We start from the raw sequence: 14,626 nt of genomic DNA, 5'->3' as shown, positions 1-14,626 counted from the left end.
AGTCCCCCAGTTAGTAATTGTTTATCATTAATAGTTGCTGAATTTTGTCAAAAGTTTTATCTGAGTTTATTGATATGATAATTAGCTGTCCTTTTTTGAAGGTCGCCACACCCAGCAACACTCAGGGGTTACTCCTGACTCTGCACTCAGAAGGACCATATAGGATGTCGGGGACTGAGCCTGAGTCGGCCATATGCAAGGCAAAGGCCCTAACCACTGCGCTATCGCTACAGTCTGTCCTTTTTTAATGAGGTGTATCACATTCAGTAATCTGCATATATTTAACCATCTCTGCACCCTGAAATGAATCCCCTTTAATCATGGTGTGATGCTTTTGATGCACTATTAAAATCAATTCAATAAGATATTTATGATTATCTATGGATCTATGTTGATCATGAACAATGTCTGTAAGTTTCATTTTTAGTACTGTATTTATTTACTGAAGATCATGCAGAGTAATTGATCTAGCAGAGAGCTACCCCTCTCTATTTTGAGTATTTTGGGGGCTTTGTCTGTTTGGTTTTTTTTTGTTTTTGTTTTTGTTTTTTGCTTTTTGGGCCACACCCGGTGATGCTCAGGGGTTACTCTTGGCTATGTGCTCAGAAATTGTTCCTGGGGCCAAAAGATAGCATGGAGGTAAGGCATTTGCCTCGCATGCTGAAGGAGGATGATTCAAATCCCAGCATCCCATATGGTCCCCCAAGCCTGCCAGGAGTGATTTCTGAGCGTAGAGCCAGGAGTAACCCCTGGGCACTGCCGGGTGTAACCCCAAAAAAAAAAAAAAAACAACAACAAAAAAAGAAATTGTTCCTGGCTTGAGGAACCATATGGGATGCTGGGGGATCAAATGTAGATCCGTCCTAGGTTAGTGCATGCAAGGCAAATGCCCTACTGCTTGTGCCACCGCTCTGCCCCCTCCTTTTTAATAAATTCTTTAACTGAATCACCATGATACAGATACAAAGTTGTTCAGTCATACAATGTGCAACATCATTCACCAGTGCACAACACCAATATCTCCAGTTTTCCTCCTAACCTCTCCCTAATCCTCTCCCTGCCTGTCTCTGTGGCAGGTATTCTTTCTCCCTCTCTCAGCCTCTCTCTCCGTATCTCTCTTTGTCTCTCTCTCTTTCTCTCCTTTCTTCCTTTTGTCCTTTTAGACACTGATTTGTCATATTGTTATTGAAGGGGCATCATGCGTATCACTTTACTTCCTTTCTGTCCGTTCTTATCCAGACTGATCATTTCAACTATTATCATCATAGTGGTCCCTTTTGGGCCCTAACTATACTCCCCACTCTTTGTAGCAAGCTTTCTACCATGGACTGATCCTCCTGGTCCTCATCTCTATTGTCTTTGGATATTATTACCATACTATCCCACAATGAGTGTAAGTATTTTTTTTTGATGGGGGTTGTTTATATTATTCCCCAGTTTTCTAGAAGGGGTTGTTATCATTAAAGATACTACTGAGAAACTCACCTGAAAAATTCATGTAAAACTGAACTTTTGCTTTTGGAGAAATTTTTTAATTACTGCTTCATTTTCCTGATTAGTAATTCTTCTGTTCAGGATTGCTATTAACTCCTGATTCCATCTTGGGAGAGTGTATAAGTCGAAATTAGCTCATCCATTTCTGTAAGGTTCTTTGGCAGAAAGCTGATCACACTAACCTCTTATCCCTTATAGATATCCGTGATCTTTTGTAACTTCTCTCCATTTATTTCTGATCTGACTTATCCTCTTTTTTTTCATTTTAAGAGTCTAGTTAAGTATCAGTCTTAATCATTCTTTCAAAATACCCCTATTATTATCAGGAGCTTATCATCACATTAAATTACTCTAATCCGGGGCCAAAGTGGTAACACAGTATGTGCCTAACCCACGAGGAACCTGGATTCATCCCATATGGTCCCCAGGAGCAATTTCTGAGCTCACAGCTAGGAGTAACCCCTGAGCAACACCAGGTATGCTCCCCACAAAAATTACTCTAATCCCTCTTTTTTTTTTTTTTTTTTGGTTTTTGGTTTTTGGGTCACACCAGGCAGTGCTCAGATGTTACTCCTGGCTCCACGCTCAGAAATCGCTCCTGGCAGGCTCTGGGGACCATATGGGGTGCTGGGATTCGAACTAATGGCCTTCTGCATGAAAGGCAAATGCCTTACCTCCATGCTATTTCTCCAGGCCCCTAATCCCTAATCCTAACCTAAACTTTACTGAACATTTTAAGTCAAGTATCCCTCTCTACCCATATACCTGCCTCTCCCCAGCACTTCCTGTTGAACCTCATCAGGAACCATCATATCCATGTGCATACCATGGTCAGGCCTCTCCTTTAAAGCTTGTTTAAGCGCCACCCATCAATTCAACCACTCTCATACCCAACATTTCTTGCCCCCATCAACCTGCCAATTAGCCCTATCAGTTCTAGTGACTCAGAGATATTTCCCATCTGCAAGAACCAGGTAGTTTTCAAAATCATTCCAAAATCAACTTTTCGTTCTGTCCCAACACCTACCTACTGTTCTTTCTATATTATCAGCTGTCAGTAAATTACATCAGATTCATTCAACTGACCTAGTTAAAAAGCCCAGTAATCTCCACTTCTTAAAACCAGAACATGAGGGGCCGGGAAGGTGGCGCTAGAGGTAAGGTGTCTGCCTTGCAAGCGCTAGCATAGGACGAACCATGGTTCTATCCCCCGGCGTCCCATATGGTCCCCCCAAGCCAGGGGCGATTTCTGAGTGCATAGCCAGGAGTAACCCCTGAGCGTCAAATGGGTGTGGCCCAAAAACCAAAAAAAAAAAAAAAAAAAAAAAAACCAGAACGTGAGTCACTAAAATGTGTGTGTGAGTGGACAACTAAGGACAATCAATTAAAATAATTTTTGAATTTCACCCTGATAAATATAATCTAGCCAGCATCACAAATTCTTGAGGCTTTTCTTATTTTATGCTACCTGAACATCCCTTTCTCAATCTATCCATGGTAAACATTTATTAAATACCACACAAATTACCATCTAAATAAAGTTTTTTGTTTGTTTTTAGGTTACACCCAGAGGTGCTCAGAGGTTAATCCTGGCTCTGCACTCAGAAGTCTCTCCTGGTAGGCTCGGGGGACCATATAGGATGCCAGGATTTGAACCGGGGTCCATCCTGTATTGGCCTTATGCAAGACAAAAGCCTTACCACTGTGGTATCGCTCCAAACCCTCTAAATAAAATTTTAACGTATTTTCTAAAATAAAAAAAACTAGCACCATTTTTTAATTAGGTTCAAGTATTCAAGTTAGAAAAAGTTTACTTGGCTAAATTAGGGTAACAGTTTCTAAATTATTATCATTCTCAATAACTATAGTCATCTCGCTGAAGACCAGTGACAATCAAAACAAACTAAACCACAGTGGGGTACCACCTTTACTTTAGGTTTCATTCTTCTGCATTAATTTGATCATCATAATTCTATTATCATTAAGTTATGTTAATCTGTGTCTTACCCTACATTTTTCCGTTCTGTCAAATACTTTTTATATGTGGACTCGTTTTTATAGTTAAAGAAACACAAGTCAGTAGTTACACCTGTTTTCTCTCTTTGCTTTGTATATCTTTTTCACTTAAGTACTAGCTGATCTAGTTTTTGCTTAATCTTTCCCTTGCTAATAAATAATCAAGATGGCATTTTCTCTGAAATAATGGACTCCTCTCCTCTACGAATACTGCACATGAAAAAGCCAGAGAACAAAACAGTTCCACAAATAAAATTTCACCAAGGCTCGATAAGTTTAAACAATAAATAATATAGAAGGCTCAACTAGCACCAACCTTGCTAGTAAATCCTCAGACAATGATTTTAATAACACAACTGAGCCTCAGACAATGACTTTAATAACACAATTGAGAGATATAACAATGATCACAAATTGACTTTTATTGACCTAAGTTTTGGTAATTCCATTTCCCTTTGTGTTGTACAAATGACTTGAAGAAAATTTGTTTATACTTGCAAGAGGACAAGCTAGGGTGGTGGGTGGGAAACTGGGAACACTGATGGGGGAGTCACACTGGTGGAATTGATGTTGGAATGTTAAGTGCCTAAAACAACTACATTATGAACAACTCAGTAAATCAAGATGTAATAACCAAAAAAAACAAACAAACAAAAAAAAAAAACGAAGAATATCAAAACATCATGCACTTGTATGGAATAAATCCCTCAACCTATGTAGATGATACTAAGTAACACTGAAGTCACAATTAACATGCAATTCATAATTCATCTTGTAAAGCAAAACAAGCCTTCTATTAATCATCCATTTGCAATTGTATTGGGCTTAATAAAAAGAAAACAATGATTGCAATAAAAAGCAATCACTTTAGCTGTACTTACGAGTTAAATGAAAGATTCCATCACAGGCACTAATATGAGATAAAAAGGCATTTCCCAGGCCTTGTCCATTGTGAGCTCCTTTCACAAGGCCAGCAATATCCACCACATTTAGAAAGGCAGGGATTTTGCTAAAAAAAAAAAGAAAAAAACATGATCTTTATTATAAACTTGCACTAAGAGCCTGCTTCCTAGCCAAATAAATTTCCATAACCATTTACATGAATTATTTTATTTCTAGAAGACTATCATTAATGATTGGATAAGTACATATTCGAAAGTTAAGTAAGAAATCTTCTACCTGGGCATGTAGCTCAGGGTACAATGTAATTGAGCTTGATCCTCAGTTAACAGACATACATACACACAAAGAAAAAAAATATTTTTAATATATTAGGGCTTGCTTCCCTAAGAAAATAAAGCAATAAAATATAAAACTAAACAAAACAGATTTTTTTTTTTGGTTTTTCGTTTTTGGGTCACACCCGACAGCACTCAGGGGTTACTCCTGGCTCTAGGCTAAGAAATTGCCCCTGGTAGGCACAGGGGACCATATGGGATGCTGGAATTCGAACCAACGGCCTTACCTCCATGCTCTCTCTCTCTGGCCCCTGAACAGATTTTCTAATGGTGTCTCAATATTAAAATTCACATTACTAAAACTCAACTTACTGTACTATTTTGTTAGTACACATGTACACACACATACACACACACACACATATACACACAAAAAAATATTTTCGGGAATGAGCCAACTTATTTTTTGTGCTAGCCTCTAAGTGCTGTTAATTAAACACACTTTACAGGTGAAGAAACTGAGTCTCAGAAAAGTTAAGAATCCATTGCAATGGCCTGCATCTAAAGCCACGTGAAGTGGTGCCTGGGGTCCTGAGCAGAACTGGGAGCAGCAACTGCCTCACCAAGTAACAAATCTACAGGGTGGCTCAACTAGTAGTGATAAAGCTGGGATTCAGACACGATATTGTTGGGTTTGTGTTTAATCACCATGTATACTATACAGCCACAAAATGCATGTGATGTGAAATAATAATCAACAACAGTATTAAACGTATACAAAAACCTGCCTTCACTTAGCTTAAAGTAAAGGTATAAGTCATAAGCAAATTAGAAACCTGGTTACTCTAAAGTGCAATCGTAACAACTTTGTAATTGTGAAAAAACAAAGTATTATGAATATGTAACCAGTGTTTAAATAAAGTAATTTAAAAAACTGGTTACAAAGCTAGTTGGTCATTTAAAAATGGACAATTAAATAATAAGCAAATAAAGCTACTTTCACTATCAAATGACAAAAATACACCAGGATACACATACATACACAAACACTAGCTGAACAAGGCACCTGAAGGTAGTTAACAGGCAGGGGCATAAAGGCTCTGGCCATGTGTGAAATAAGGGAAAGATTCAGAAGTGTTTATATCTCCAGTCATAGAGGTGTTCTGCTCAACAACTATTGTCAACAATATTGTATTACATATCTGAAAGTTGCTGAATATACCTTCAAAGTTCTTATCCAAGATAAAGATTCTTTAACTGTTATGGTGATGGATCTGAACATCTACAAGTCAAGCTCTGAATTATCTGTGCAGATGGGTCGAATATCACTGAGAGTAGTCCCCAAACCAGCTGAGCATATTTGGGAGCTCCACTCCCAAAAATAAATTGAGGCTAATGTATATACTCCAACAATAAAGCAAGCTTTACATGGATGAGGCCCAAGAGGGTTCAGTCCCTAGCACCATGCATTTTTTAAAAAATAAATTGTTTAGGGCCAGAGCAATAGCGCAGCAGTAGGGCGTTTGCCTTTCAAGCAACTGATCCAGGACTGACCTTGGTTTGATCCCTGGTGTCCCATATAGTTCCCCTAGTTAGGAGCAATTTCTGAGCACATAGACAAGAGTAACCCCTGAGCGTCACTGGGTGTGTCCCAAAAACCAAATAAATAAATAAATAATTTAGAGCTTGTAAGGTGAGAAAGTCAGGGGGGTGGAAGGTAAAAGAGAAGAGAAAAATATAAACGATTGCCTTTTAAAATATTTATTTACTTAATTATAAACAGAGCAAAATTAAGTCATGGAAAAATTGGGATGGGGTCTCATTCATCTTTTCATTTCTATAGAGGCATTTGTCTATTCAATACTCCATAGTAATTAAAAGCAAGAATGTTTTGAGGATTTAATCCCTCACTGCTTAATATTTCAACAAAGCTAGAGCCCAAGAACTTTACTGTTGGCCAGAGATGGAGTTCAGTGGTAGAATACATACCTTTGTATGTGTGAAACCAATTCCCCAATCCCCACCATAACCAAAAAGAAAAGTTTTTTGTTAGCAACTTTACTATTGCTGATATACTCTTCATAGGTAAAAGATTTCCACAGTGCTGCCTGACCACGCAATTCAACAGTGGTAAAGTCCACAGAGGACTGGAGTCAAGAAAGAAGACACAGCAGTGGCTGGGGCTGGAATGTTAGGTTAGATTGCAAAATGAGAGCAGCCCCACACCAACAAGGGTATGTGGAGGACCTGAAGCCTACCTACCTATAAAATGACAGAACAATTCAATTAAAATAAAGTATTAAACTGGGCCCGGAGAGATAGCACAGCGGCGTTTGCCTTACAAGCAGCCGATCCAGGACCAAAGGTGGTTGGTTCGAATCCCGGTGTCCCATATGGTCCCCCGTGCCTGCCAGGAGCTATTTCTGAGCAGACAGCCAGGAGTAACCCCTGAGCACCGCCGGGTGTGGCCCCAAAACCAAATAAATAAATAAATAAATAAAGTATTAAACTATAGGGGCCAGAGAGATAGCATGGAGGTAAGGCGTTTGCCTTGCATGCAGAAGGACGTTGGTTCGGATCCCGGCATCCCATATGGTTCCCCAAGCCTGCCAGGAGTGATTTCTGAGCGTAGAGCCAGGAGGAATCCCTGAGCGCTGCTGGGTGTGACCCAAAAACCAAAAAAAAAATTTTATTAAGCTATAAAGGGAGACAGACCTAAGAGTAAGTATATTGAGAATTACAGTAGCTAGTAAGTAGAAAAGGCAAAAAATAAAAGTCCTGGAATGTGGGACTGAAACTGAAAGTGAAGTCAAAGTCAGATAAATACAGATAAAGTGTATGTGCATGTACATCGCTATGCATTTACATTCTGACTCGAGAGCTACACTGAGATGGTACAAGACAAGCAACAACCCAGCAACCAGAAGCACAACAACGTTCAGACGTTTTATTTCTAAAGATAAAGGAATCAGAACTCAGTGAAATAACTAACTCCAAGGCTGAGGCAAGAAAAATATAAATGAATCTGGATCCTGCCGTTATACCACAGAGCAAGGAGGATAAAGAATGGCTGGAATATGTTAAATGAAAAAAGCAGAAGCCTTTTGCTTGGCAATAAGTAAAACTTAACTCCAGGCCAGGGAGATGGTTCAAGAGGATGCAGGAGCCTTAGTTTCAATCCCTGGTACCAAGTGATCAGAAATGCACCACTGAATATGACCCCAAAATAAGCCAACAACAACAAAAAATATCTCTTAAGAATAAAACCATTAGTCCACACTAATATAAATAAGCATGGACAAATGGAAGTTCTGTACTACATAAGGATGACAATAAAGCACCATCTTTACTAATCCAGGAAAGAATAATAATCTACTGGGTGAAGATTTTATAAAGAAAAGAATATTTATATACTTTATATATATATATATATAATTAATTGGCAAGTACCATATAATTATTAACCTTACATTCAAAGCTGAATTTCTTTGATGTAAGATTTTCTAAGACTCAATGAACCAAATGATGAATATTATATTATGTAATAACAAGAAAACTCAACACTGAGTTCCTTCGGATAGGATGCAATGCAGTGTCAAGCATTTAGCATCACTTCTATGTGATGGCAGAAATGACTAAATCATGAGGAAGTACAAAACAAAACTAAACTGAGGGACAGTCAACGAAGTTTACTAGGTTATATCCTTAAAAAGTAGTGAAAACCATGAAAAACAGAAGAAACTGCTTCAGATTGAAGATGGCTAAAGGAATTAAACATGAATAAAATAAATGATAAAATAATAACATGATCTCATTTTGGATCTCAGTCCTTTTACAAACATATTATTACTAAGACAACTGAAGGAATCTAAATGGAATCTATGATTAAGATAGCAATACTGGATAAATGCTAATGCCCTGGTTTTGATGATTTATTGTGGTTATGTGAGTACATGTCTTGCATATCTAGTCAATATAAAATGAAGAATTAGAGTCTGATATAGCATACATTATGTCTGCAACTTAAAGATACATAGAAATCAGGATAAAAATTACACAAGCATTCTATGTGTCACTGTGCCGCTTTTAAAAAAATATGAAATGATAGTACAGTTATTTTTAAAGACTACAGAATTCAGCTAGAGGAAATTAGTAAGTCTATCTGAGGGAAACCATCCAAAATATATCCAGTGGCTACAGAAGATTACCAATTGAATAACACTGTAAGTATATGAAGATGAGAAATTTTTTCCATACAATAAAATGTCAATAAATGAAGATGGAATCACACCATTATTATGTGACAGTATTTGGAGTAATGCTCAAACCAAGGGATAAAAGTTGGAGAGCTGAATGAATAAGAATTTTGTACAGAATTTACAGAATTGCTGGATTTGAGGATGCAGGGATGGAAAAGAGAGAAATCAAGGTTCTTGCTTGGTCTTTGGCTTAAGCAATTTATAAAGCAGAGTTTATTACTAAGAAGTCTTAGGAAAAACAAATTTGGCACAAGACAGGGTGAGGTCAAGTGGTTCATCTGGGACATATATCCAGTCTAGGTGTCTAATCATCCAAGTGCCAATGTGGAGAGGTAACTAGGTACGTCTTGAGTCAGCACAGCTCAGGATGGAGAGAGGAACTTGGGGCTTAATCAGCATATTTAAGGTAGTGAAGCAAAAAGAATATATAATAAATATTAATCAGTTATCAACTATGAATAATGCAACTGTCACATTTAAAATTAAATTAGCTGCATTTTTTTTTGGTGGTGGTTTTTGGATCACACCTGGCAGTTCTCAGGGGTTACTCCTGGTTCCATGCTCAGAAATTGCTCCTGGCAGGCACGGGGGACCATATGGGATGCCGGAATTCGAACCGATGACCTTCTGCATGAAAGGCAAATGCCTTACCTCCATGCTATCTCTCTGGCCCCAAATTAGCTGCATTTTTTTCTATAAAACATTTATAGTATCTCAAGGGAAAAAAATACTGTAGTTTTGGAAACAGAAAAGAAATATGGAAAAGCTCTATCTTCAAAATATTTACAGTGGTTGTTTTCTTTTTTTTTTTTTTTTTTTTTGGTTTTTGGTTTTTGGGTCACACCCGGCAGCACTCAGGGATTACTCCTGGCTCTACGCTCAGAAATCACTCCTGGCAGGCTTGGGGGACCATAGAGGATGCCAGGATTCAAACCACCATCCTTCTGCATGCAAGGCAAATGTCTTTCCTCCATGCTATCTCTCCGGCCCCATACTGGTTGTTTTCAAAGTAAAAGAAGTATAGGTAGCTTTAATTTTGTATACATTTCTATACTGTGTAAACTTCCTAAAATGAAACAATTTATTTTCTTCCTAATAAAAAACTTTGCTTTTCTCTAAAGATATCATTTATACAAGGTTGACATAAAAACTTCAAACATTAAAAAAAGATATAAAATCTGAAAATCTCATCCAGAAATAACCGATTACCTTGCAATTTTCCATTTCACACAGTTTATGAATGTACGCATACATAATTTGCTTGAAAGAGCAAGACTCATAGAAAATATTTCCTCTATTTCATAATGCCCATATAAAAAGTATAATGTCTTAGCTGATTATATCATTCCTCTAACTTTATTATCATTTTTTCCCTCACATCTGGGCAGGCAGCACCAGGGTTTGAACCTGTGACCACTATAAGTGCTTTAACTCCACTAAGCCATCTTACTACATTATCTTTATAATCACCGAAATTAATGTATTATTTTATACAGAATTACAATGTTAATCATACATGAATTGGAGAAATACTTTCACAGAATTGAATCATCATTTACATATATTTACTCAGTTCCCATAGAACTATCAAATAATGACAAAGATTTCCTTACCTTGCTGGTTTGTGGTACTGGCAAAGAAAGTCAAATCTTTCATCTGGCACAGGTACTCTGCTCTCATTCGGATCAATAGTGCAGAATGGAAAGTTTTCTGCTGAAGCCTGACTATTGGTTAATACATTGAAGAAAGTAGATTTTCTAAAAATGAATAAAAACAACCTCAATCAATTTTTAGGTTAACACTAAGAAGAAATTATCTCACTACAATTTCAATGCTCAAATATAAGATCCATAAAGACTAAAAAACAACCTAGAATGGAGAATACTTTCTTTTTAACATAAAGGTATAAAATTTGTAATAATTTAGCTCTCTATAATTAGATTATGTGTCTATCTCCATCTATGTGGAACTTGAAAGACATTTCCCCCAAAGTATCAGCTACAAATAACAGCAAGAGTTTTGCATCATATCACAGCTCCTATTTCATTCCTGTTAAAACACATGCCTATAACACTTCACCCTAAGTCTAGTATCAAGAAATCTGGCATTAATGCAGAAAAGTATATCATTTAAAGTCAATCACTTTGCAAGCATTCTCTACTAGGTAACCTAGACTGGAACCCACATAATCTTCTAATTTTTAGTATATAAAGCATATTGATAAATTCTCAAATTGTGAATCTAATAAAGAATATTTGTCAATAAAGTAAATTTTAAAAGTCATTAATGAATGAAATAGTTGCTAGTTTTCTAATTATTTTTTAACTTTATTTATTGACTTTTTGGGTTTTGGGCCATATCCTGCAGTGCTCAGCTATCACTTCTGGCTCTACACTAAGAAATTGCCAGGAAGGCTGGGGGACCATATGGATGCTGGTAATCGAACCGGGTCCCTTCCCAGGGTTGGCGCATGCAAGGCAAATGCCCTACCACTGTGCTATCACTCTGGCCCCTAGTTTTTTAATTATTTTAATTATTTTTTTTATATTTGAATATATAAGTATAATTGTTTTATTTTTTTTCTTTATCTTTATTTAAACACCGTGATTACAAACATGATTATAGTTGTATGATTACAGTCATGTAAAGAGCACCCCCCTTCACCGGTGCAACATTCCCACCACCAATTTCCCAGATCTCCCTCCTCCCCACTCCCCTACACCTGTACTCGAGACAGGCTTTATAATAGAGACTATATGGTCAGAGAATTCCAGTTCATTAATATCATTTTTTTTTAATTTTTATTTTTAATTATGAGAACAAGGGTGCAAAGAAAGAGGACATGGTAAAGTTACAGTGGAAGGACAATCACCCATAACATAATTCTCAGAAGTCCCCTTGCTGATATCTTAACTTTGAAATTTCAGTCAAAGAACATTAAGATAAATAAGACAGAATCCATGTACAATTACTTTGTCCTTCAAGTCCCCAGATTGTAACCCATTATAATATTTCTTAACAGTACACAAGGCAATCTAAAGCCATAAAACTTATGTAACTCCTTAAACATTACAGGCATAGTATTTTCTTACATTTCCATATACATGCATATTAGCTTAAGTTAACCTCAAATTTTAAGTGAGTTGTTTTTAAGGATTAGAGTCAAAGGAGCACAGTAAAAATGGTGTTAGAGTGGCAATTGTTGTTTGCATAGGCCCACCAAAATATGAGGGACATGGAAAGAAATAACGTTGGCCTAAGTACAAAGAGACCAGACCCCTGAAGTTTCCTGGCACAAGACAAAGTCTAGGCTCCAGGCAAGCTAGATCGTCCAATCCAATACATTGTCTGTAGTGCCAACACACTTTTATTTTTCACACAGTCTCTGTTGTTGGTATCATGTTTCTGTATTAAAGATCCTGGAATCTGCATATCTTACATTGAAGTCAGGATGTGGAGCATCCTCTCCTTTCACCTCACAATCAAAGGGCAATGCAGGGAGCCCTGTCCTGTAAGCAGGTCGTTGTTGTTGTTAAGTCTTCTAAGTGTTAAGGGAAGTCTCTTTTGAGCAGGTCGAAGTCTGAGCAGTGTAGGTCTTCCGTGGTAGAGGATTGCTTCCAGGAGATGTTATAGACCAGCCTGGATGTTTCGTGGATGGCTTTCCTGGTTCAGGGGAGAATGGAATATGCCCTTTCTTCTGAGGTCTGTGCCAGGTCGTTATGTCAATGTTCAGGGTGTAAGGTCCCTTTGCACTACAAGATTTGTGTGTTCCAATCTCTATTAGATAGGATCTTATTTGTATTTATACTATTTTCCCATTTTAATGTGCCTATGCAAATAAGAAGCAATGCCACATGGTGTTATTGGCGCATATGGGGGCCATAAGAACAATTACAATGATTCCCAAGACATGGTTCAATCATAAGCATTAAACTGGGGGACTCTTCCACCAAAATTCCTTGTTAAACAGCTCAAAAAGAGAAGATAAAAAGTGGTTAGAATCATCACTGTATAAGATAACATTTAGTAAGAATTATAGCTGTAAGAGAAAAAACACAAAATAGTCTAAAGAAATAAGTGTCCATTTTATGTATCTTGAAACAGTTTGGGGTTGTCACACACAATGCACAGCTTTGGACTGTGATTAAGATTGTACACTACTGAAGTTAAAAAGAGTAAAGTAGGTTAGTGATGTTTGAGGGGGGGATAGAGAGTTAAGGAGTAAAAAAGAGCTTTGTAGGGGTGTGGGAAAGGAGAGAATACAAAATAAACATTCTGTATATGGAAAACATAACATAAGAATAAGGAATATTCTGAATACATGAAGTACATGAAGTACACGCCCCCGCGCGGTTCTGTAGTTTTTGGATGCCTAGGGAGGAATTTCTCACCCCCTCCCCCCAGGGCCCGATTAACCAGACGTGGCCCTGAAGACCCGCCTGGTGTGGGGGAATCTTGTTCCCCTGGACTAAGTGGTCAGCCCAGGGGTCCTATGACTAGCTGTCCTGCCCAGAGCCCCCAACATACCAGGCAAACACACCAAGAAATCCTGGCATTCGGAGTGTTCTGAGCCCAACCAAGCCTCTGTAGTTTTTGGATGCCTAGGAAGGAATTTCTCACCCCCTCCTCCCAGGGCCCGATTAACCAGGCGTGGCCCTGAAGACCCGCCTGGTGTGGGGGGAATCATGCTCGCCTGGACTAAGTGGTCAGCCCAGGGGTCCTATGGCTAGCTGTCCTTCCCAGAGTAATATCATTTTTTAATCATAAGATCATAGTGCTAAAACCAAAGTAAAATAGAAAATGAGATTTTTCAAGATATGATGATTTTTTTTTTGTACTCTTTTTCTGTTATACTCTCATCACTGCTGTGGACAGCAAAAACAATCAGTACAGTGACTTTTCCTTGTTTTAGAAGAGAATAGATACATGAGTAAAATATAAAAATGATGCTACATACAATTTTTTTAAAGAAAGAAATTAATGAAGTAGCTACTGATTGCACATAAACTAAGAGATTTTTACTATCTAACTCTGGAAAATGTTTACAATGAAAACAAAAATTGGGGGGGGAGAGTAAGAAGGTACTGGGGGGCACTCCCATTGGAGCTGCTGGGAGCATGTGCCGGGGCTCTCACAGGCACAGCACGGTCTGGTCCTTTGAACTATTTCCCTGGCTCATCTGGATCGAATCTAATAACTAAAGAACACTCAAGAAGTCCAAAGACTAAGTTAAAATAGAATTACAAATGAATGTTATTTTCTTTCTAAACTCCTACAAAGATGAGGCCAGAGAGATAGTTCAGATGATTAAGAATATACTTGGCATACAAGAGGCCTAGGTTTAGTCCCTGGCACCAGCTGGACCAACCCCCCCCCCCCAAAATAAGTCAGGTGTAACCGTGAGCACCACTGGGGGTGAACTAAAATTGACAATAACAGGAAAGATGGTGTCTAAGAGCTAAAAGATGTATTGTATTTTTCATACCATAAGATGTACTTTTTTCCCTCCCAAAAGATGGGGGGAAATGTCTGTGCAGCTTATAGAGAGAAAGCCGCCTGGAGCTGAAGCCTAAGTGCAGGGGAAAAGAGCATATACTAACTACTTGACATCCGCAGTGTTACGTCCCCTTTACTGTTCAGACATACTACATAGTATGAACAATCAGGTTAACACACTTT

The 14,626-nt window shown here is 38.0% G+C and overlaps 1 protein-coding gene across 2 annotated transcripts in view; it reads right to left on the bottom strand.

Annotated features, from left to right (window-relative positions):
• OLA1 (Obg like ATPase 1) overlaps window positions 1–14,626 on the bottom strand; it is a 185,255-nt gene that overhangs the window by 131,862 nt on the left and 38,767 nt on the right. For both annotated transcript variants that reach the window (XM_049773463.1, XM_049773464.1), the window contains 2 exons: window positions 10,561–10,704; window positions 4,392–4,519 (listed from right to left, as the gene is read on the bottom strand). In XM_049773463.1, coding sequence (XP_049629420.1) covers window positions 4,392–4,519; window positions 10,561–10,704 — 272 coding nt within the window. The remainder of the gene's footprint in view (window positions 1–4,391; window positions 4,520–10,560; window positions 10,705–14,626) is intronic.

The sequence above is a fragment of the Suncus etruscus genome, chromosome 5 (genome assembly GCF_024139225.1).
Source record: "Suncus etruscus isolate mSunEtr1 chromosome 5, mSunEtr1.pri.cur, whole genome shotgun sequence".
Taxonomy (NCBI): Eukaryota; Metazoa; Chordata; class Mammalia; order Eulipotyphla; family Soricidae; genus Suncus; species Suncus etruscus.
The sequence above is the reverse complement of the archived record's forward strand: the minus strand, read 5'-3'. Positions and strand labels throughout refer to the sequence as shown.